The following is a 21,659-nucleotide window of genomic DNA, read 5'->3' on the forward strand; positions in this document are numbered from 1 at the left end:
GTGAGTGAGTGAGTGAGTGAGTGAGTGAGTGAGTGAGTGAGTGAGTGAGCGAGCGAGTGAGTGAGTGAGTGAGTGAGCGAGTGAGTGAGTGAGTGAGTGAGTGAGTGAGTGAATGAGTGAGATGAGTGACTGAGTGAAATTAGATGGGTGAGTGAGTGAGTGACTGAGTGAAATTAGATGGGTGAGTGAGTGAGTGAGTGAGTGAGTGAGTGAGTGAGTGAGTGAGTGAGTGAGTGAGTGAGTGAGTGAGTGAGTGAGTGAGTGAGTGAGTGAGTGAGCGAGCGAGCGAGTGAGTGAGTGAGTGAGTGAGTGAGTGAGCGAGTGAGTGAGTGAGTGAGTGAGTGAGTGAATGAGTGAGATGAGTGACTGAGTGAAATTAGATGGGTGAGTGAGTGAGTGACTGAGTGAAATTAGATGGGTGAGTGAGTGAGTGAGTGAGTGAGTGAGTGAGTGAGTGAGTGAGTGAGTGAGTGAGTGAGTGAGTGAGTGAGTGAGTGAGTGAGTGAGTGAGTGAGTGAGTGAGTGAGTGAGTGAGTGAGTGAGTGAGTGAGTGAGTGAGTGAGTGAGTGAGCGAGCGAGTGAGTGAGTGAGTGAGTGAGTGAGTGAGCGAGTGAGTGAGTGAGTGAGTGAGTGAGTGAGTGAATGAGTGAGATGAGTGACTGAGTGAAATTAGATGGGTGAGTGAGTGAGTGACTGAGTGAAATTAGATGGGTGAGTGAGTGAGTGAGTGAGTGAGTGAGTGAGTGAGTGAGTGAGTGAGTGAGTGAGTGAGTGAGTGAGTGAGTGAGTGAGTGAGTGAGTGAGTGAGTGAGTGAGTGAGTGAGTGAGTGAGTGAGGGAGGGAGGGAGGGAGGGAGGGAGGGAGGAAGGGAGGGAGGGAGGGAGGGAGGGAGGGAGGGAGCGAGCCAGTGCTTGCGTCTGTGCGTGCCTGCGTGCGTGCACAAAACAAGAATGCGGTTTGATGGGAGAAAGCCAGTGTAGAAAAATAGAAATAGATCCAAGTGAACTGCGACAACCGAACAGAATGCTACACTGAGACCGATTAATGTAACAAATGTTAAAGCGTTCGAGCATGTCCAAGAACCGATAATTTCAAAGTAAGTGTTTTGGAGTGGAGTAGTAACAGATGAGCTTAAGAGCTGGCAGTAAAAAAAATTGCCAGCCTTTCTTCTATCAGTATTTCTGTTTCCAAAATTATGCCTGTAGGTCCCATTTTCACCGCACGATAAACGCTATTCGAAACTTAGGTGGATGGTACCTCTCAGGTCTTCGTGTCAACTCGCGCAGACCAAGAGAAACATCGCAAGGTTCGGCGTAATGTTTACGAAACCATGTTCTCGCTTCACCGATGAACGGGTGTTTTCGCGGTCCGTTGAGCACGCGTTCAAAGGAGTAAAGTGAAGCATGCCACCCGAATGCCCAAAGTCAATTTGGTTAAAAGGTAACACCGGTGGCTCGTAATTTCCTTAATTGATATCAAGCGGAAACCGCAGTGGCACGCGACGGAAGGTTCCTACAAAGCACGAAAAAGACCGGACAACCGCAGCGATGACCTAACGTGAATGCCATGTACGCGGGGAAGCGCGGAAGCAGAAATGCAATCAGCACAAGTTAGCGCCATGCTACTTCCACGGTGCGTGACGGGGCCCCAAGTCAACACCTGCGTCGTGGACGAGCTGCCCGTTGCTGCGAGATTAATGACTAACACAGCGCAGCGTATTAGCCTGGGCGTATGGAGCATTAATTTCTTTTACTAGGCCAGCGACTACGAGCAATGTTTTCCAGCGCAAGTGTGATAAAGAAGCTTTTCCGATTTTGCCAAAAGCGAGAACGTCGTGCTTAAGTGCATATTTTTTTTACACCTGTTCACTATATTTACCTCATCTATAATAACCATCCGCGATGGTTTCGTGAGTACGGCGTTCAACTATAGCGCACGAGATAAGGGGAGCCATGTTCTGTACGATGTCCATTTTCCATTGTAAATTTCGCGTCCATTCGGTCCTCAGCCAGTGGTCAATCAGATATACCCTCGACTTTCAAACGTCTGGGGTGGGTGACCCGGCCATGGGGGGTCGATGACCGGATCTTACCACTGGCTGAAATTGGATGCAATATGCAACCAATGGTAAGGTCCGGTAATAAAGGTTGCTGCTGGGCTAGTTTGTGCATGAATTAGGTGGGAAACAGCGCACAAAAACGAGTACGGGAAGAAGGTGACGTGGACTCACGCTGACTAACAACTGATCGCCTTTATTCCAGCGCTTTGAAATATATAGCAGGAAAGCAAGAAAGATGGCGCGCCATCTTTCTTTCCTGCTATATATTTCAAAGCGCTCAAATAAAAGCGATCAGTTGTTAGCGTGATTCCACTTCACCTTGTTCCCGTATTCGTTTTTTGTGACCTGTTTCCCAGCTAAGGTCCGGTCGCCAATCACTCAATGACCGGGTCAATGAAATCTGCGAGTATATCTTACTGGCCACTGACAGAGGACCGAAAGAACGCAAAAAGAGTCATGGCAAATGAACTGCTTATAGAATACGGCCCCCGCTTCAGTCTCCCTCGTAGCTGCCATATTTTGACTGAGGCAAAATGCGAAGGCGCTCAAGTACTCCCATTTGAGGGAACGGTAAAAAATCTCGGTTGGTCGAAATGATTCAGAAGCTTTGCGCAGCGGCACAGAGTTCACTGCAGCTTCTGTTGCTAAAAATTAGGCTTAACAAGCCCGATTTCTAGGTAAAAACTGCGTTTGGCTTTGCAGTTCGTCCCTCGTGTCCATAAATCAAGGGCTGTTTTTTTTTTGTATTAGGGTTGCTCTTCTCTAAAATGACTAGTAAATAAAAAAGGCTCGACATACGCCTCTCACTACTCTTTAAGTAGATCCCGGGGATGAGTGCGGTAACTTGTTCAGAATGTGAACGGAAGGGTTCTGTGCTTGGGGTTAACTGCTTACGCAAGGTGGTTTTGCTTTGAGCTTCTTGGCATTCGAAAGACAGCTGAAGGGAACGCTAGAATAAGGCTGCCGGAGCGCATTTTAATTTTCCGGGTACATCGTGGTACGGGTCCCCGTATGCTTGGTAAACGCAAGCTCCATTTGAGAAAGTAGCACTAATCTAGCAATGGTCAGGAGGTGTATAGACGCCCCATAAGTAGGCGTAAAATTGCACAGGTACGGATTCACTCCGCTGTGAATATTACGTCCGAGAATACAATAATATTTTATCTGGATCATTGCGGGGACGAAAGTTTCTCAGCAATTTTCGAATCACATTGCAGCGCAGTTATCTCGACAGACGACGCTAAACGAATACGAATTTCCTGACATCAGCAAACTTTCAGGAATAATGCGCTTTATATAAATATCCGTGCTTTTGCAACTTACCACGAGCCACAAGGTTTAATCTGAACGCGCTAATATAAAGCGCGAAAATAATAGGGAAAAATCCTCCTTCGTCGAAAGTCTGCACTCGTATTCATTAATCTATTCAAGGGCTGCCTTTTCGACCTACGATCACATTGCCGTAGACGACGGCAGCGTACCGCTCAAATGGAGGAAGATTGCTGAGCGCCGATAGGAGTCTGACACTTCGGGGCCGCCCGAATTAATGACTTCCACCACGAAGTGGCTGCTCTTAACCGACAGCGCTCGGCACTCGTTGAAAAGTCGCTTGCTTCCACAGCCGTCTTTTCACCTACCATAGAGCGAGCCCCATTGCTATCGGGAACGTCCCGCCATGGGTTCACGTCAGTCCATGCTAGGCGCGAAGCGCACTGCTCGTGCTTTGCAGCTCATTGGCTATAAGACGCCCGTGTGCTCTGCGATGTCAGTGCGCGTTAAAGAACCCAAGCTGGCCGATATTGATTCGAAGACCTCCGTTATGGCTTCTCATAAACCCTGTGCAGCTTTGGGGCCGTGGAACCCCCATGTTATACATAATTTGTTCTTTGTTTTGCATGCAAAATGTTTGTTGTATGGTTTATGGGGTTTCACGTCCCAGAGCGACTCAGGCTATGAGGGACGTCGCAGTGAAGGGCTCCGGAAATTTCGACCCCACCTGGGGTTCTTTAACGTGCACTGACATCGCACAGTACACGGGCCGCTGGAATTTCGCCTCCATCGAAATTCAGCCGCCGCGGCAGGGATCTAACCCGCGTCTTTCGGGTCAGTAGCAGAGCAGCATAACCACTGAGCCACCGCGGCAGCTACATGCACAGTGTAAAGCAGACATAAAATACGAAATAAATTTCGAATTGAGCACCGGGGAATGAGGTCAGATGTTAACTAAAAGTGAATCTTTAAGAACTTTTTTTCCGACAGTGCAAGGCGTAATGCTCTTGGAAAAAACAACGCATCCACCAGCAATAATGGATTATTTAAATATCAGTGAGAACGATACCGATAGGTTTGAAATAATAAGACGAAGATTTAACTGCTTTCGAGTCTGTTTTAGAGGAAATACAGAAATGATATGGTTCTTTTGCAATTTGTTACGCGACTTTCCCGGGCACTTCAAGCAGGTGTATAATAAACTGAACAAGGTTAATTTTAAAACGCAGATATTGTGAAATTAAGTTTACAAAATTGTCCTGTTGTAGTATACGACTCTGAGATGGCTACCACAAAGCGAATTAAATGGTGTAAAATTTGAATTTTTAATGCATTCACAATTCCAACATATTACGCATATAAATGAGGCTGTTACTGCGCAACAGATCAAGAACAACAATCATTTGGGATATGACAATTAGTTCGTTAAAACGCCTGCTTTTTGAGTGAGAACGAATGATTGGTTTGGTTGGTTTATTGGGGTGTAATGTCCCAAAGCGACTGAGGCTATGAGAGACGCCGTAGTGAAGGGCTCCGGAAATTTCGACTACCTGGGGTTCTTTAACGTGCTCTGACATCGCACAGCACACGGGCCTCTAGAATTTCGCCTTCAAGAAATTCAGCCGCCGCGCGAGAAAGAATGAACAAATACCAAATATGAGTGACGAAATGTCTGTTGAATACATGGCATTTTTGTCCGTGTGTGCGCAGAGCGTCTACGCTGGGTGCCAAGCACGCTTGGAAAAGGCAGAAACGTCCGCACCGACTACGGCAACCGCGGCAGCAATCGGAGTAGCCGTCACAGCACAAGCAGCCACGACGGAAAACACTGGATTTTTGTGCCTATGGATGTGACTGACAAGCCGGCGAGCGCCCCAACGGACACAAGACACGCGTCATGGTCTCCGCCTCAAGCCTGCTCTCTCTCGCCGGTGAGCTGTCTTTCGGGAATGCTCTCTCCCTCTTCCTTCCCGACTTCCCTTCCCCGACCGGACCCCTCCGCATCTCCGGGGCCGCACGGACTTTGGCGAGGTTCGTGACGAGCACGGCTCGATCCATTCATTGATTTCGCCTCGCTCGGCTTGTACTAATGATGCGACCACGCAACACGGCATAATGAAGCTGCTGGCAGACACGGGCCTCATTTTCGTGAGCCTATTTCCTTTTTTTTCCTTTTGAAACCTTCTCCGGCGATTGGTTTCAGACCTAAGGAGTCTGTATACTGGCGTCTCACTTTTCTTTTTCTGTCGCTATCACCCGAAGAAACTCGAGGACGGCCACATGAGACCTTGTGGCAACTTGAATATGTTTTACTTTGCTCTGCTTCCTTCTTGTCCGGAAACGCATCTTTTCATTCTGCCTTTTGTCAGCATCCCAGCATAAGGAAGAGGAGAAGGCGAACAACGGCTCTGCTATGAAAGGAAGTTGCGAAAGGCCCGAACAGAACACCGTCGCCTGCCGCTGACACTGATGCATGGCTGTCGAGATAGAGCGGGTCCGGTTCATTGGCATTTCGAAGCGTCTATTGATTGCCGAATGATGAAACGTGGCTCTCCGACGCGGAGTCGGAGCTCTTGCTCGCTCCGTCAGACCGCTTGTTCCCCCTCCCTTTTTCTTCTCTTTTTCTTTTTGTTCCAGAGGAGAACACGCCAATTGCAATTCATTTTCGTGTCGACGAGCAGACTTCTACCAGTACAAGGTTAAAGCAATAACCTCCTCTCGTAACGAAGGCGTGGTGTTTATACGCAGTTTAAGAGGCTTCAATGAGAGATTTGCAAGCGGAAAAAGTTTGCGTGTTAATGAAAATGATCAAAATGTTGTCGTGAAAAGAAGAAAGCGTTTTCGATTTTCCACACTTTTTACAAATTTTAGCGGACACCCTGTCTGCGTAGGGCTATGAAAGCGCCTTCGAGACACCGAAGCTTTGCAGCGACTTTCCGTATATTTCTTGTATTAAAGGATATCACAGATTTCGCATATGTGTTTTAAGTTTAATTTGTTATCTAGAAAGATATGTCTGTCTTTAGTTGTTCTTGAGAATCACTTTTTACAAGTTTGTAATTTTTTACAAACCTGAAAACTTACTTAAAATCAGTTGCTGGGCGAGTTGGTATTTCATGCTTTGATTCACACTGCGCAACGACGAACACGGACAAGAGGGGAGACACCACCAAAAACTCAGTGGTCATGGCTTAACACATCACTGGGCCACAGAACTTTCGTTAATTTACTTATTGATCTAAAAAAGAGAGAGAGAGAGATAAAAGAAATAATTAGCATGCACTCTTTCATTCATCAATGTTTTAGTCACTCTAAAGTAACCGCGTATACCCCCCCGTCAACATTATGCAGAACAAATTGTTTGCTTGTGAGGCCTGCAGCACGCTTCGTTGTGCGTCCTCAGCGACCGTAATCTCTCTAAAGAGGAATGGCTTTGCGTCCTGAATCCTCCCAAGGTCTCGACTGCTTGACGTGCTAGGGAGCCACGCTAAACAGCTTAGAAGGAAACACCTTGAGCTGTATACTTTTGACGGAGGCGTGTACGTATATACGACCTCTTGCACTCCAGAAGCAACGAATATGAAATAATGTGCACAGGACAAAATAACAAATAAGAGTCTTGGCAAGCAAATAATCTGACAGGCAAACATCCTTCCTTTTCTCCGATGACTTCCACGCGAGCAAAAATGGCAGCAGTACTTCTTTCTGTGCCATTCATTCATAACGTTATTAACCTTACGTACAAAGAAGTCACGGTTAGTGTCAGCAGAGTGCGTCCAACCGGTGGCTCGTTTCATGGACTTGCGAGGTGTCGAGGGTGCAAACTTTTCACGAAGCGTCGAACATGACATTTAGCATACTTGCAAATGAGTGTCATGAGCGATTGTCTACACTTATTTGGCTTCAGTTCTGTACCACCCAATAATCTCTTTGCTGTTCCTTTTCTTTTTTTTTTTGTCAGACAGCCGTGATTATCGTCTTCGAATACGGACCTGCACCTATTGTGCCATCATCCTACACAAGGCCGGATAGTCACTATTCAAAGATGGCAACTGGCTCCAGACGCTTCTGACGTACTCGAAGCAGAGGCATCGATACCTTTTTTGGTCCATATGAACAGATTTTAAAACGCCACTTAAACTTCTAAACAGCAGCAGAGGACGCTATGATAGTTTCAGTAGTCGCTCCTCTTGCATGCGCTAATAAATACGAAGTCTATCGAGATTTTTCGGTGTGGACTAACTAGATGTGTCTAAGAGTTTGTACACTGTTCAATGGCGGATGCAGCAAGGCATCCTCACAGAGTACTTCTTTGATCGGCTGTCGTCTTAGTACAGTCGCCACTGACCGCACTGCAGAGACAAAGCTATTAATTCCGTGAGTCTAAATACAAATGAAATTTTAGACAAATTGCTTTTTTTGCGTACTCGCCTTCCAGCTTTCTTGCAAAAAAGCAAATAAGGTGAGAAGTTGAGGTTTACCACCACTTCAATACTGGTTCCAGATTCCCATATCGCACGCCGGTTCCAGTTCCATTTCGCAACTGGACCTGCAAGCTTAAGCGAAACATGAAACGCGTGCCTTTATAATATAAGCCCCGTTCATTTCGGCCTAACTGCAACTGAACACTTCTTATGTGTCGTCCAATAGCGACTCCACTTTTCTCCTATTCTTCTAACTGCCACTAAATCGCAAGAACGGAATTATCCCACTCCTGTCAGCCATGGTTCTTTTTAATCTTGAGCAGCGTTCTCGTCGTCAAGGTTGAGTACGTTAGTCCCTGCTTTTCTGGCTCATGAGCCGGTCCGAAGAGGCGTCCACCTGCGCCTCAAAAGGCTGAGACGATCTGCTGTTTAACGCTGTCGGCTCCCAGCCCAGGTTACTGCATTTTGAAAGCGGCAGAACGCGAATTCTCTCGCTCACACACGTTTTATGCCCAAGAAAAAGAGACGCGTCTTCTAAATTATTGCACAGTCTTCCATTTCGGCATGCCTCGTAGCGCGGATGAAGCTTTGCTTTGATTTGAAAGAAATTACTTTATTGAATCTCGAGGAAGTACGCGCACTGCAGCGACGCACACCCTAAGCAGAAAGGTTATAAATGGGTGCAGCGTTTAGTTATTTCGCGATAACTGCGTCGCCTAACAATTAGTTACCCAAAGAGTAACCGTTGCTCCCTCCTACGCGAAGGGCTGAGGGAGTTAGGCCCTCCCAACGGACTAACAGTTCACCGCGAGAGCTGAACGCTGCAGTTACTCCCATTTCTCGAACTTTTTACCAGAGAGTTCTCTCTGTACTGAAGAATATATCCTGATGTGGCAATGTCAGGGGTGCTTGTCGTATATTTACGAAACGTCTTCAAATGTATCCACCAATGTCTCGTTAATTTCATTCGCCTCCTGGTTAGATTTCAAAGACCTGTCACACACTGCACCATCGTCAGTAGTTTCTAGGCGCTTTTCTATGTCTTCATCAAGAGCTGCCTCTGGAAGATAGTTCGTCCTCAATTTCTTATTCGTTTATTTATTTCTTTATATTGCAGCCTCTCATGGGGCTATAACCGGAAACAAGAAAACAAAAACAAATCATTAGCATACGAGATACAATAAAACCACAAGGAAACGATCAGTAATAATTTCTTACCACCGACTCACAGAATAAAAAAAATAATTAATGACGTAGAGCATGAGTAGTGTCACCAAAAGAGTTCCAAATTTTAGAGGGAGCGGAAAAGCTGCATTTGATCAAGACGGCACGAGGACTGTAAGGCGAAACGTTTAGTCTGTGGAAGCTGCCGAACGATGATTGTGAAAATTTTAGTTAGTTACCAAGTGACTCCAATCGCAGACAATTAACGTGGGAAAGAAGTTGAAACATTCAGCGCGACGACATGAGGGAAGTAGATTGAGTCTCAGATCAGACAGGCGAGACGATGGCGGAAAATCTGTCTCACATCGGTGAAATATAAAACGGACAATCTTTAACCGATTTCAGTTTGTTTATGTCCACAAGCTTAGTGGTATTCCAAACATTCTAGGATAGTACGGATAATGGTTTGGATGTAAGTAACTTGGTATATAATTGAGCAACATGCAAAGTGCGGCGAAAGTGTCTGAGCATTTGGAGAGCTTTGTTAAAAATAAGATCGATGTGTTTACACCATGACATAGCTTAAGGACGAGATATCTGTATTCCAGAACTCTGTTTAAGTAATTGGTTGAATGAATATGCGAACAAAGAATTAAAAGTGCGCCTGGAGAATGACATGAAAACAGTCCTGGATAAATTAATGCTCATATATCGTGTATCTCGCCACTTACAGTAGCTTGAAAAGTACTAGTTATGAAGGTCATGACCCAAAGGTGATTTAATTCTGTAGTTAAGCAAACCATCATTAGCCTATAGGCGGATGTTTGTCAATACACGAAACGTTGGATTATTCATGTACAACAAGGCAAGACGTGGACCCATAGCAGAAATCTGTGGGACGCATTATGACACGTCAATGGGCGATCATCTTGTGGATTGAAAATATACGCATTTGTGAGCATTGGGAAATTAAACTAGTAATCCAATTAGCGAGGTCAGGGATTTTCAATACGAAATTAAGTTCTAGCAAGAGTTTTTGCAAGAGTTTGCAGTGAGGGACAGCGCCCAGTGCATTCTATAAGTCAATAATAACGCAGTCAACCTGTTCATTCATTTAAAGAGAATGGGAGAAGTTAGGACGTCATTCAGCTAATTGTCTGAGTGTGCTCAATTCAAGATGAAATTCATGCTAAAGGTTACTCACGACATTGCTTCACTAAGCAATATCGACAGCATCGACGTAGTGCTGCATTTGAGTTAGGCGCTGTTTTATACTAGTTTCTATGGAAAGTAAGTGTGTGGGTCTAGAGATTTACGAAGAATAGCGGTGAGGTAGCTGCTAGTCTAAACAACACATCGTATTGAAATGAGCTGGGTATTTCAATGGGTACATAATTCTTTTTGATATTCAAATGGGAGATAAAATTAAGAACATCTTTGTTACAAAATGAACATCGTAAATTACAAGTGAAAGAAGAAATTTCTAGATTGCCTGCAGTAAACTCGTATTGAAGGTAAATATTGAACACAGGTGCATTAGAAAGAGCGTCCCAGTTGCGCACCTCCTTAATTCGAAGGAGCGTTACAGAGCAGTACGGGCTTCCAAAACTTACGGAGGTTGCAAACTGTTCAAGCTTGCACTGTAATATAAATCTTTTGCGCTCTTGGTTTTAATCCGCAGTCTCTCCTTAGCTTCCTTGAATAATTCAGATTTCCCGGGATCAATACGACGTTTGCATCGGGTTAATCTTGCGACAGGACGTGGTAGCTGCAATATTTCTCTTGTAATTCGGGGAAGACGAACATTTTTTTTTTTTCGTAGTTTGAAGAGAACGAAACGCTGTATGAGAATAAGATTTAACACTGCTTTCCAAGAACCTAACAAAACGAAACAAACTTTAAAGAGCGAAAAGGCGTTATTTTGACGCTGCTACGCTCGGGACTGAACATTATCCCCCACCTCTGCCACATTTAGGGTTTCCTTGAGACCAGCGACCCCGGCACCGACAGGCAGAGGCATTGTGTACTTATTAAGGCGCGCAGTGAGCACTTCGCATTGTATTCACATTATTTTCTCCCTCATGTTTTTGTCTTGCATTGATCCTAGCGGTAACGCGAAGGTTTTGCGCAAACATAAAAAAGTTTTAACCATTCCAATATTTTTTTTTTCCTTTGCCTCATGAAATAAAACTGCCCGCTCAATCCTCGCTTTCCTACGCTTTCGGAATTCAGCGCCCTGACTGGTGCTCTTTAGTAAATAACGGTCGAAGGAACAATGCTCCGGGCAGCCGCTATGGTGATGCAAATGTGTCCTGTTCCAAGCTTCATCCCAGAAGAAAGCTGCAATCGCGCGCCCTCATTATGCACAGCGGGAGCTGCGCAAACTAGAGACAAAGGCACGCGCGTCATTCGAGTCCTTCTGGCCAGAAAAGAGCCCCTTTCCACATCGCTGCGCCAGAGTAAACAATTGTTCTCGCACTGATCCTGTCAGGAAGCGACGCGAACGCAAACCAAAAAGAATGAACAAGGTACGGCGGCAAGCCGCCCTCGCAACACACGCAACAAAACCGAAATAGCAAATATGAGCTCGCGATGGGGTCGGCACGTTCGTCAGCTGCCCGCTACTTCGCTTTCTTTGATGACCGGCTACGCAAGTGGAACCCGGGGCTGAGAAGGACGGTCGAAGGAAGGCCGGAATGGAGGAGGCGAGGGCGCAGTGGGGAAGGGTGGAGATCGGCTGGAGTTTGGAAATCGCGCACCCATGAATAGCAGCGGCACCACCGCCGTCCGAGCTCATCTTACGCGAACCGGCTCTCCACTTTTCCCCCACTTCACTGCGCAATCACATCCGCGTCATCTCCTTATCCGTACAGCCCCTGTTACAACCCCCCTTTCCCTTCCCCCCACTTCGCCCCGTCTCGCTATCCTCTGTGCTGCTGCCATGACAACGCGGCTGCTATGTATATTTTTCCGGTTTTGGTTCGCCATAGCACGCTGCCCGGAGCATGTCCGCCGGCACGCGATGGGTTTTGCGGTAGCCTTGTGACCACCCTCACACTGATCCCTGCCTCTGAGCGGTGGAAGTTGATCCTTATGAAACGCGAAAAGCACGCGTCAGGTTCACGTAGAGGTATAGACCATGCCTGTCACGGGCGGAAGTTCAGGATCGCCGACTTTTTCTTTTAGCAGAGGCGGTCTTAGGTATTCACGTTTTAAAGACCATTGTTAGAAAAGCGGCGCTGGAGGACGACGGACAAGAAGTAGACGCAACTATGATGAATTAACAACGTTATTTTCGAAGACTACCGAAACACGCTTTTTATGCTGTGATAGAAAATTTTCAAGTAAAACAAAGAAGAGGCACATATGCGAAAGGATATACAATGATCAAACGAGGCAAAAAGATATGATGCGCCACCTATTTAATCGTTATTCACCCCGAAGGCGACTGATCCAAAAAAGCAAAAAAAAAAAGGGGGGGGGGGGAACAACCAAAGTAAAACAAAATCATGATCCATAATAAAACATTTGGCTGAAAGCCAGAAACAAAATCGTTAAGCTCGTCTGCAAAGAAACTGCGCTTGCTTGCGAATCAAGACGTTACTTCCTTGGTAAGAGAAAACTTAAAGCTTATGCAGTGGTTTAGCGTTACTTTTAGCAAGTGCCACACAGACGCACTCGATTTACTCATGGTCTTCCCTGTTTATTTTACGCATCCCTAAAAATCCTGCTACTGCTTGCGCGGTATGAACGTTAACATAAAAAGACAGTAAAAATGAAAAAAAAAAACACACAAGGGCAATAAAGGGCAATACAGTCTTATTATTGTGACAAGAATTTCTAAGTATTTTTACTAGCGAAGCGTCAAGAGAGCAGTTGTGAAGGTGTCTATGAGCCATTCGTTCTCGAAGCAAAGCTGTGCGCCATTAGCGTCCGCGTATATGGTTGGAACGAAATGTGTAGCCTGTTGCGTAATACAAGTGAAAAAGCTGTGTACAGAGGCTTATTACGTAGTCCTCATAATTGCGTTGTCATGGCTTTCATTAAGCATTATGGAGCCACTCAAGTATACATTGTTTTTAACCAGATAAAAAGACAATGCCAATGAAATGGACGTAGTCTTTTTTTTTTTAATATAACGGAGACTTCTTGCAACGGCTCGAACTGTCAACGTGTTTATGTCTAAACCCCCAGAGGCACAGTCTTGTAAATTTCGTTGTGTTTTGTGCGCGGTAGTCCCCGTAGAAAAACCAAGGTTGCATTTCCTTCCATGCATCATTGCGCCGCTTCTAGGTGTTTCACCAAAGCCTGCGTTTCGGAAATGAATGAATATTGACACGCCCAAAAAAAAAACAAAAAAACAGTCTGCGCAAACGATTTCTCCGCAAATTGTCACTCGCGCATTGCTTACGCGTTTGATTGCTGCCACTATGTCGAAGACATCCAAACATTGCGCAAAACTCAGAATACGTGGAGGCAGCCGAGGTCGAACACACACAACCCCCGGGCGCGAATCACTTACGGCAGCAGAGCACGATTTATGAAGACAACAGCGGCGGCTGCAGCGCCTATAAACGTCGCACAGACAAATGACTGGCGGCCACCGCCGAGCGAGCGTCGGGCGACCGAGCCGGCATCAATCACGGTTCCCCGCTGGGACAGCGCTTCTGACAGGGTTGTTGCACACCAGCGGCTTCTCCCCTTTCATGCTCGGCGAGACGGGGAGTGGGCGAAAACGCTTGCGGACGAGCGCGCGCATATGTCACGCGTTATTAAGGAAGTGCGAGGCGACTGATAAAGAGGTTTCGCGTCGTGTTCAGCACTGTGGACGCAAACAGCGGATATCTTTTTCCCGACTCCAGGATGCCGTTGCGCGAAAGAGCCTGAAGTTGTTGGGAAAACATAAGAAAGAGGCCAATGCAAAGTCAGAAGCCGCTACGATTGCCGAACACTTAAGTGACAAGACTTGAAGGGAAAGGAATACAGACTGCGGACCGAGAGAGGCCTTTTCATAAGTTCCCTGACGAGAATTGCGGCTTAAACGTGTATCGGCTACAAAATACTGTAGTATACTGTAAGTTTGTCGTGCACTATAGTAGCAGCTGCAGTAGGCATACTGTAATTTATTTAGCAGAAGTGAAAAGAAAAGATCTCAGCTCACCTGAGATTATCGGTGAAGGTGGTTCTACGGGAGTCGCCCAGCCGGAAGCAGCAGCTCACTCGGCAACACGTAAATTTTGACAAGGATGACGCCTCCCGAAGCCAATGAACGGACAAAGACCATCCCATGTACACAAACAATCGCTTCTGTCTACGTGTTTGTGGCATGATTATAATGTGCACAGGAATAAAACTAACATAACATCAGGCAAACATAGGGTTCACAGGGGTTGACATCGAGGCAACGCGCTAAATTTTTTACATTTTTTTTCGGGGAGCATAAATGATTAACCAGTACGGACAAGAAAACATGATTCAAAGTGTGGGGGATTTACCGCGTCCCTGGTCAGTCGGGCAATCTTTCGTGCGTCTTGTCCGGCTAGCATTTACTCGAAGAATGGCTGCCATTCCTTTTTTTTTTTATTTACTCACCACACTGTCGAAGACTAGCACGGTTCAGTATTGCTCAATCATCGTTACTAAACATTTTTCATAGTGCCACCATTTTGAGACACAGTGGTGCGAAGTCTTTTCTGCAGTGCTAGCTGCAATAAATACCGGGAGTACATAGAGATTTATATGAGGACACCAAAATCGGATTGTGGTTGCTCTCACCCCAGACTGCCCGGCAGCTACTGCCGTATCGGCAGGGCTATCGAAGCATGGTCAGCAACATGGGCTGGAGTCGACTCAGCACCTGCAGATTTTGCTTTTCACGTTGTCTTGCTGACTGCACTTTCTACGCTTACTCTAGAGACCTTTTATCACTCAAGTGCGACAGAAGTGTCGCTAAGACCGTCACTCTATGGGGTCGGCGATAAAGAATGTTCCGCCGTAAGAAATGTAATCTCTCACCTCTTAAGCCTCGTATATATGTCGCTGTTATATGTCACTGCATATATGTCACTGCCAGTTTGGCATGTAGAGGCGACCTCGCTGTTTTACTAACGTAACTAGTCCATTAATAAAGATCCCCCAAACCAGATCAGCTACAAATCAAACAGAAATTTCCCGTGGTAGAATATGCGGGAATTTACGCCAGAAATAGTTGGTATCGTTAGGCTTTCCACTAACCCACCGCGGATGCTCAGTGGTTGTGGCGTTCGGCTCCTGATCCCAGAGTCACTGGTTCGATCCCGGTCGCGGCGGCCGTATTTCAACGGAGGCTAAAAACAAAAATACCTGTGCGCTGAGCGATGTCTGCACACTTCAAAGAATCCCAGGTGGTTTAAATTAATTCGGATCCTACTACGACGGCGTCCCTAGTAACTTATATGTCGCTTCGGTATGTCAAACCCTAGAGTGCAATTTTTACGATTTTCGTCGCAAAGTAAGAGAAATTGTAACTATACGTAGGGTGACTGGTTTGGTAGAAGTTTGTCGACAAGACTGAAATATATGATCGGCCCCCTAAGTCTCAATGCCCAGTCAATTGAAAAAGGCTAGGTGGCTGAAATTTAAAAACAAAAGGCTGTGCCAGAATGGTTTCGTAATACAAATAGACATATATATTATTCTGGAGCTTTTGAAAACTCGGCCAAGGTTGTGATTGCAACTGAAGACTGTTTGACGCTCATGAAGAGAAGTTGAGAAAACCTGTCGAACAAAATAAAGCCAACTCGTAGCTCACAACTTTTGTTAACACACCTTATACAGGTTTCTTTAGCTGAACTGTTATGGCTACTCTGAGTCAGAATGCTTTAAAGGGAGCTAGTTGGTCGTTCATAATGACTTAGGGGTGTCATTGGCGTCTAGTGACGTATTCTTTTTGTTGATTGTAAAGAAGTTAACGCACCCTTATGTCCTTACTTCCGATTATCTGATGAAACTTGCCCAGCTTAGCGTCACTATTTGAAACATTTGTAGCACATGTTACGCCAGCAGCGTACGACACATCTTAATGCAGATGAAATAGTTCATTGTTTTCTCCAGCTACTGAGGTCAAAATTAGAATCAAGTAAACGCAACGCTAAAGAAAACACCGCAGATAATTGCAGATTGCCTTTATTGCCGTTATCGCTCCATGTCGCTCCATGATCACCCATCTAACTAAACTATTCGATAATGCATGATCTGTCAAAGCACTATAAATGTTGGCAAAGCCAATAAAAAATGAACAATTTAGACCATCGTATGCAATCCTGCATGCAAAACGTGATGGCAAGGAACAAAGATTAACCAATCTCTGATTTCGCCGAATGTCACTTCACTGTCAGGAGAAAGCCACAAAGTCGCTGTGTAAGTATGCATAATGCGACAGGATAAACTCTACTTACTAAACTTACAAATCAAACCCGAAAGAATTAAGTGGTGTAAACGAGCTGAAATGTGACAAAACATTACGGACAGGCGAACGATAGCCCTTACCAACACCCCCCCCCCCCCCCCATCCCCCTCCCCCCCTTTCCAGATGCTTCCAAATAATATATTTGTTCCAAGATATAACTAACCTCACTCACCCATTTTTAGAGTTCAGCAAGGAAGTACGGAATTCGTGTAGCTGCAACAGCCAACGCTAGCAATATACTTTAAAGTGATGGAGAGGCTCAGGTTCCTTTATCTTACCTCACAAAAAAGAGTCTTTTATTCAGCGCCACTTTAAGAGTCAGTAGAGACGGGAGGGAATTAAAAGTAACCGTCAGCCACAGGGCGCTCTTAGGGCAACCTTCTCAAACGGGAAACGTATAAACAGGGATCAAGGCACGTCGCGGTTAAGAGGCCCCTCTTAATTTAAGCCCGCTTCGGGCAAAGCGATCTCCGCTCCGCAGTGCGGCCCCCACAGACGTTTGCCGGAAAATAGCCGCCACCGCGGGCATGTCTCTTGATCCGCTGCAGTGCGGAGATCAACGAGCTCCAGGAGCGGACGCTTCGCTATTTTCACAAAGCAGAGTGTGCCGGCTGTTGTACCACGCTTCAGTATAACGCTCTTGGGTGTTTTTTTTTTGTTTTTTTTTTTTGGGGGGGGGGGAAGAATTGGTACAGAATTCAGTTTTTCTCCTTTTTTTTTTGCCCTTCCCGAGCATGATATTGCGCTCAACTGTTCACGACTTCAGTTCGACCATAATACAAAAGACACAAGACATTTATTTTCACGTTAAGCTGGGAAGGCAAACCGACAGCTATGAACAAAATGCTGCGAACTGACCAGTTACAGGGTCAAGAATTAAATTTTTTTTTTCTGTAAATGAGACATCTCAGGCTTTTGCTCGATGCCTCTGATTCTCTAGTAAAAAGTGACGGGGCCATTATTTTTTTTAATGCGTGGGCAGCAGCAGCTGTTTAAGACTTTCAAATTAAGTGCATCCGGGTTTTGAATAAAGCAATCCTCTACGACAAAGTAGGCAGTGAGGTGACCTAAACACAAACAGAACATATAGATTTTGCCTATAGAACTCAGTCGTTAACGCCTGAAATTCCACTGATTCTAGCAGATGTGTTCGCATAGTTCTTTAAAGAGGTTATCAGAGGGAATCCAACCAGGGATGATTTTCTAACATCCATTTTATTACCTACTTGCCATGGACGTCCTGAGAGTGTTAATGGAACTTTTGTTTTCTCCTTCTGTGTTTTCAACGTTCTACGAAATCTAAAATTCCGGACGCCTTTAGACCCATGTAGATGGATTAAATCTTAGTTAGTGGCCCCATAAACGGCATAACATGCGAGCACTTCAATCTGCTTTCCGTTGAATAATGTGCTCTTGACCAGGTCATTAAAATGAAGACAAAAAGCGACTAAACTTCCCCTCATACAGCACTAAATAGCGCCAGTAAGGCTGCCACGCCTCGAACATGCATTCCTCATGGTCGCATCTTGCGTCCTTCCCTTAGTGTCGCAAACTCGTGTGACACGCACTTAACGCGGCTGCGGTGTCCAACCCAAATGACACCGCTAATGAGCCCGGTATTACTCGGGCTCCAGAATGCTTCCCTCTTTTCTACCCCTGCTCATCAGAATCCGGTGGCATTGTTTGTCGCTGCTCGTTGAGAGAGCGCCGGGCAAACGCGCTGATGGGCTCCTCTTTTAGCCTGACTCTTCAGGGAAGTCCGCTGAGCGGTTTTAACGTGGCGCTTAATAAGGACAGGAAGTCTAAATTGCGCTACGGTGTACAAAACGTGACTGCCGATCATGATAGCGGTGATAACGGCTGGCAGGAATGCAGTGTCATCCCGGCCGAAAGCAATAAGCGTGAACTTGAACGTGAATGAAGACAAAAGTGGTTTCTGCTTCCGACTCATTTACCTTCTCCTCGAACAAGTTTCCTAAACCTTTTGTCATTGTCTGTCTAGGAAGCACTGCGTTAAAACTGGCCGTCACCTATGTCGATTGATTACCATTACACTAGGGAAAAACCTAGAGAACAAGGTTTAAGTTGCACTAATAAAGTAAGTATTCACACCTTAGACATAATCATAGGCCGCAGCTCTTATGATATTCATTTCACTAAAGGTCTTCTCATTCATCGCGTGAAAAGGAACTTTCTCTTCGCGCATCAAATGGACTGCGTAGACGTCTTTTTTTGGTCGGGCATCGAACCCCAGAGCTTGAAGAGTCTTGCGTTAATTATAGAGTTTAAACTCAGCGTTCGTTATTACATTTAGTTTCTGCAATACATTCCACCGCGCGAGTTTCAGTCGACAGGCAATCTTTATAACATGATTATCGGGTGCACGTGTTTTTCCAATCTCCCCCTAGTTGTTCTATATTTGTGGGCACAATACCACCTAATAAATAATTCGAGCTTTTCGCCACTCTTATTACCTCTCGTTCATCATGCCTGTTGTCACAGTCCCGAGATAATAGGGTAGAAGGTGACAAACACAGCATGATGCAGCGCGATGTCTGTGATTCCTGAATTTGCAGGCATGTATAACAGTGGTCCCACCTCACGAGAGTATGATTGTGTGCGTGTAACACGCTGTGGCCGTCCAAAGAACTCGAACTCAGCTGCTCCTTCTGGAAAACGCGTACCTTGATCAAACTCGAAAGTCATAACACTGCTAATGTCATGAATATTATCTGAATTTTAGGGTTCAAAGCGTTCGACTTGCTTTCGGCTGCAATGCCAACATCTAACGGCTGAGACAGAGTCGCAACTTTCGTGTAGAGTGTGCATTTAAGGGAGATTAAGCGCGCTCACAACAGCCATTCTCTATTTTCATTTGGTCAGCCACTTAGTACGCACATGGTTACTCCTGTTTTATCGCGTAGTATTATGCTGCGCTGAGAATGGCGTGCTATAGGCACCTCGTTCCAGGTCTGGCACCAGTGTGTGGCGACTAAACACGTCCTCTTCTGGAAAGTTTCTGTTAGAAAAGCTGAAGTTCTTAGAACTAAGCATGAAGGCTACACTGACCAGCGCTGTTTTTCCATCACTGTTTGCCTTGTGAAGACCACTGGCATTCTGCACTCCACCACATAGCGAGTGGCGGCACAGGCAGAATTCGAGCATTAGGGTCAATGTTCAGTTGTTAAAATCGTGGAGCGAATTTCCTATTTTTCCGAGGTAGCAGCTCGTTTCTGAGGGCCACCAGCAACACCTCAAAACCGCTGGAAGAGCGGGGACAAAGAGGACGTTACGTACCACAAAGAAACACTCCCTTGTGAGGGAAAACGAAGCTCAAAGTAAAACCCGGTGCCGCTAAACGATTAGAGTCGCCGCTGCTACGGCCACAAATACACAGACACAGACACACACAAAAAAAAAAGAAAGCCCGACCAAACCTGACGAGCTAGAAAACCCAGCAGACCAATGGATCTGTCCAGCGTAAGCTTTTATAACTGCCCGCGTCGGGTTTGCTCCGTAATCTTTGGGCCTTATTTTGACTCGTTCTTGAAAGCCAGTCATGATAGTGAGATTTTCATTTTCTTTTTGACTGTAGTCCTGTCGCCATTTTCAACCAATGGTCGCACCCTACCTTCCGTTCTTAAACTCCCTTCATGATACTAGACAAGAACACAAAACAGAAAGCGGAGCAAACAAGCTAACGCTCGGAGGTTTTAAAAGACGATTCTGCGCGGCCGCAGAAGGCAATGACCGCATCTGCTCCGTAAGAGAGTCGCACCATACGGCTTCGTCTGGTCAGTCTACCCTCGTAGAGCTACAGCCCGGCAAAAACCTTTACGAAACGCACATGGCTGTCATTTCCGCCGTTTGTTTCTTCGCGCGCAGCTCAGTGCTTTTCAACGCCACAGAGGAAGAACAATAAGACCGGGGCTGTTTTTGTGCCTCCCTTCAGCTTGGTCTGTGCCACGAAAACAATGCGCCAAAAGCTTGTCACAAAAGCGTGAGACTCTGAATGAATAGTGGTGCCATTAGAGCCTGCTCTTTTCTGCTGTCCATTCATTCGGAACAGTTTCTGTGGCGTACAATTTTTTAGTCGTTAATCGTGTCTAACCGCTTAGCGCGCAACGAAGTGGCCTCAGAGTTTGTCGCTTGAAAGCGTTATGTTTTTTCTCGCTCGTTCCTTCGTTCGTTCCTTCGTTGCAGAGCCACCAGGAGTGGATCACAAAAGGTACCTAAAGTTTTAAATGATTGCGTCTTTTCACTGTGCGTTCTTACCAGGGTTAACATATATTATTGACTTACATCACAGTGTTTCCTCTAATACACGCATGTTTACGCAAAACTGTGTGATCTACTGTACTATTAATAACGCCTCTGACCAAGCCGCTCTGTATAATGCTCCTAATTGTGTTCTACAATGAAGCTGAAATTCGCTAATGCCCCTAAATATCTCTAAATGTAAATTCGTGTCCTCCTCCTGCCATCGCAGCCCTTTACTCTTTCTTTACACCGTCGCTAATACGCCGCTAGACCTAGTCCAAACATACAAGTACCATTTTGTAATCCTTTGGTTTATTGGTTTATTTTGGGTTTAACATCCCAAAGCAACTCGGGCTATGAGAGACGCCGTAGTGAAGGGCTCCGGAAATTTCTACCACCTGGGGTTCTTTAACGCCTTCATCGCCTTCATCGAAATTCGGACGCCGTGGCTGGGATCTAACCCTCGTCTTTCCGGACAGCAGCCGAGCGCCGTAACCACTGAGCCACCGCGGCGGGGCACTTGCAATCCTTTCGCATGACTTGTCTTGGCGTGCACATGTGCACATCTTGTCATCATATAATGAAACTTTAGGCTTTATGACATACCATCGGCGCGAAGCTTCGCCGCATGTAAAATTACTTGCGTACAGAACATTTGTTAGGCTGAAATTTCAATTAGAACCCGCATCAATCATATCTCATCGACTCAGTAGAATCTGTGTATAATCGTGATACTAAATTCACTCAGTCTTTATACTCGTATGATCAATCAGTCAATCAATGCTTCATTCCCAACGAAGAGTTGGAAGGTCATCAGGCGAAAAAAGTTGTCATTGACCGCTAAGGGTGCTGCACGGCAGCCGCACATAAGCGCTGTGCAAAACACTGAACACATATGCAGGCATATCCGTACATGGCAATGTACTTCCACCTAAGTAAAGTTCAGTACATTGATATACAGTCTATAATTGTGGCATGCCATAAGGTTCACCAGGCGGTCGGAAAAAAAAGGCCCTTCACTACGGCGTCCCTCATA

The 21,659-nt window shown here is 45.8% G+C and overlaps 1 protein-coding gene across 2 annotated transcripts in view; it reads left to right on the top strand.

The window, feature by feature from the left end:
* Positions 1–21,659, top strand: part of LOC149372036 (cell adhesion molecule Dscam1-like) — a 197,521-nt gene that overhangs the window by 7,924 nt on the left and 167,938 nt on the right. For both annotated transcript variants that reach the window (XM_089566395.1, XM_089566396.1), the window contains exon 2: positions 5,039–5,259. In XM_089566395.1, coding sequence (XP_089422521.1) covers positions 5,226–5,259 — 34 coding nt within the window. In that variant the 5' untranslated portion in view covers positions 5,039–5,225. The remainder of the gene's footprint in view (positions 1–5,038; positions 5,260–21,659) is intronic.

Source organism: Amblyomma mixtum, chromosome 1, assembly GCF_055824585.1.
Source record: "Amblyomma mixtum isolate Tamu chromosome 1, ASM5582458v1, whole genome shotgun sequence".
Taxonomy (NCBI): domain Eukaryota; kingdom Metazoa; phylum Arthropoda; class Arachnida; order Ixodida; family Ixodidae; genus Amblyomma; species Amblyomma mixtum.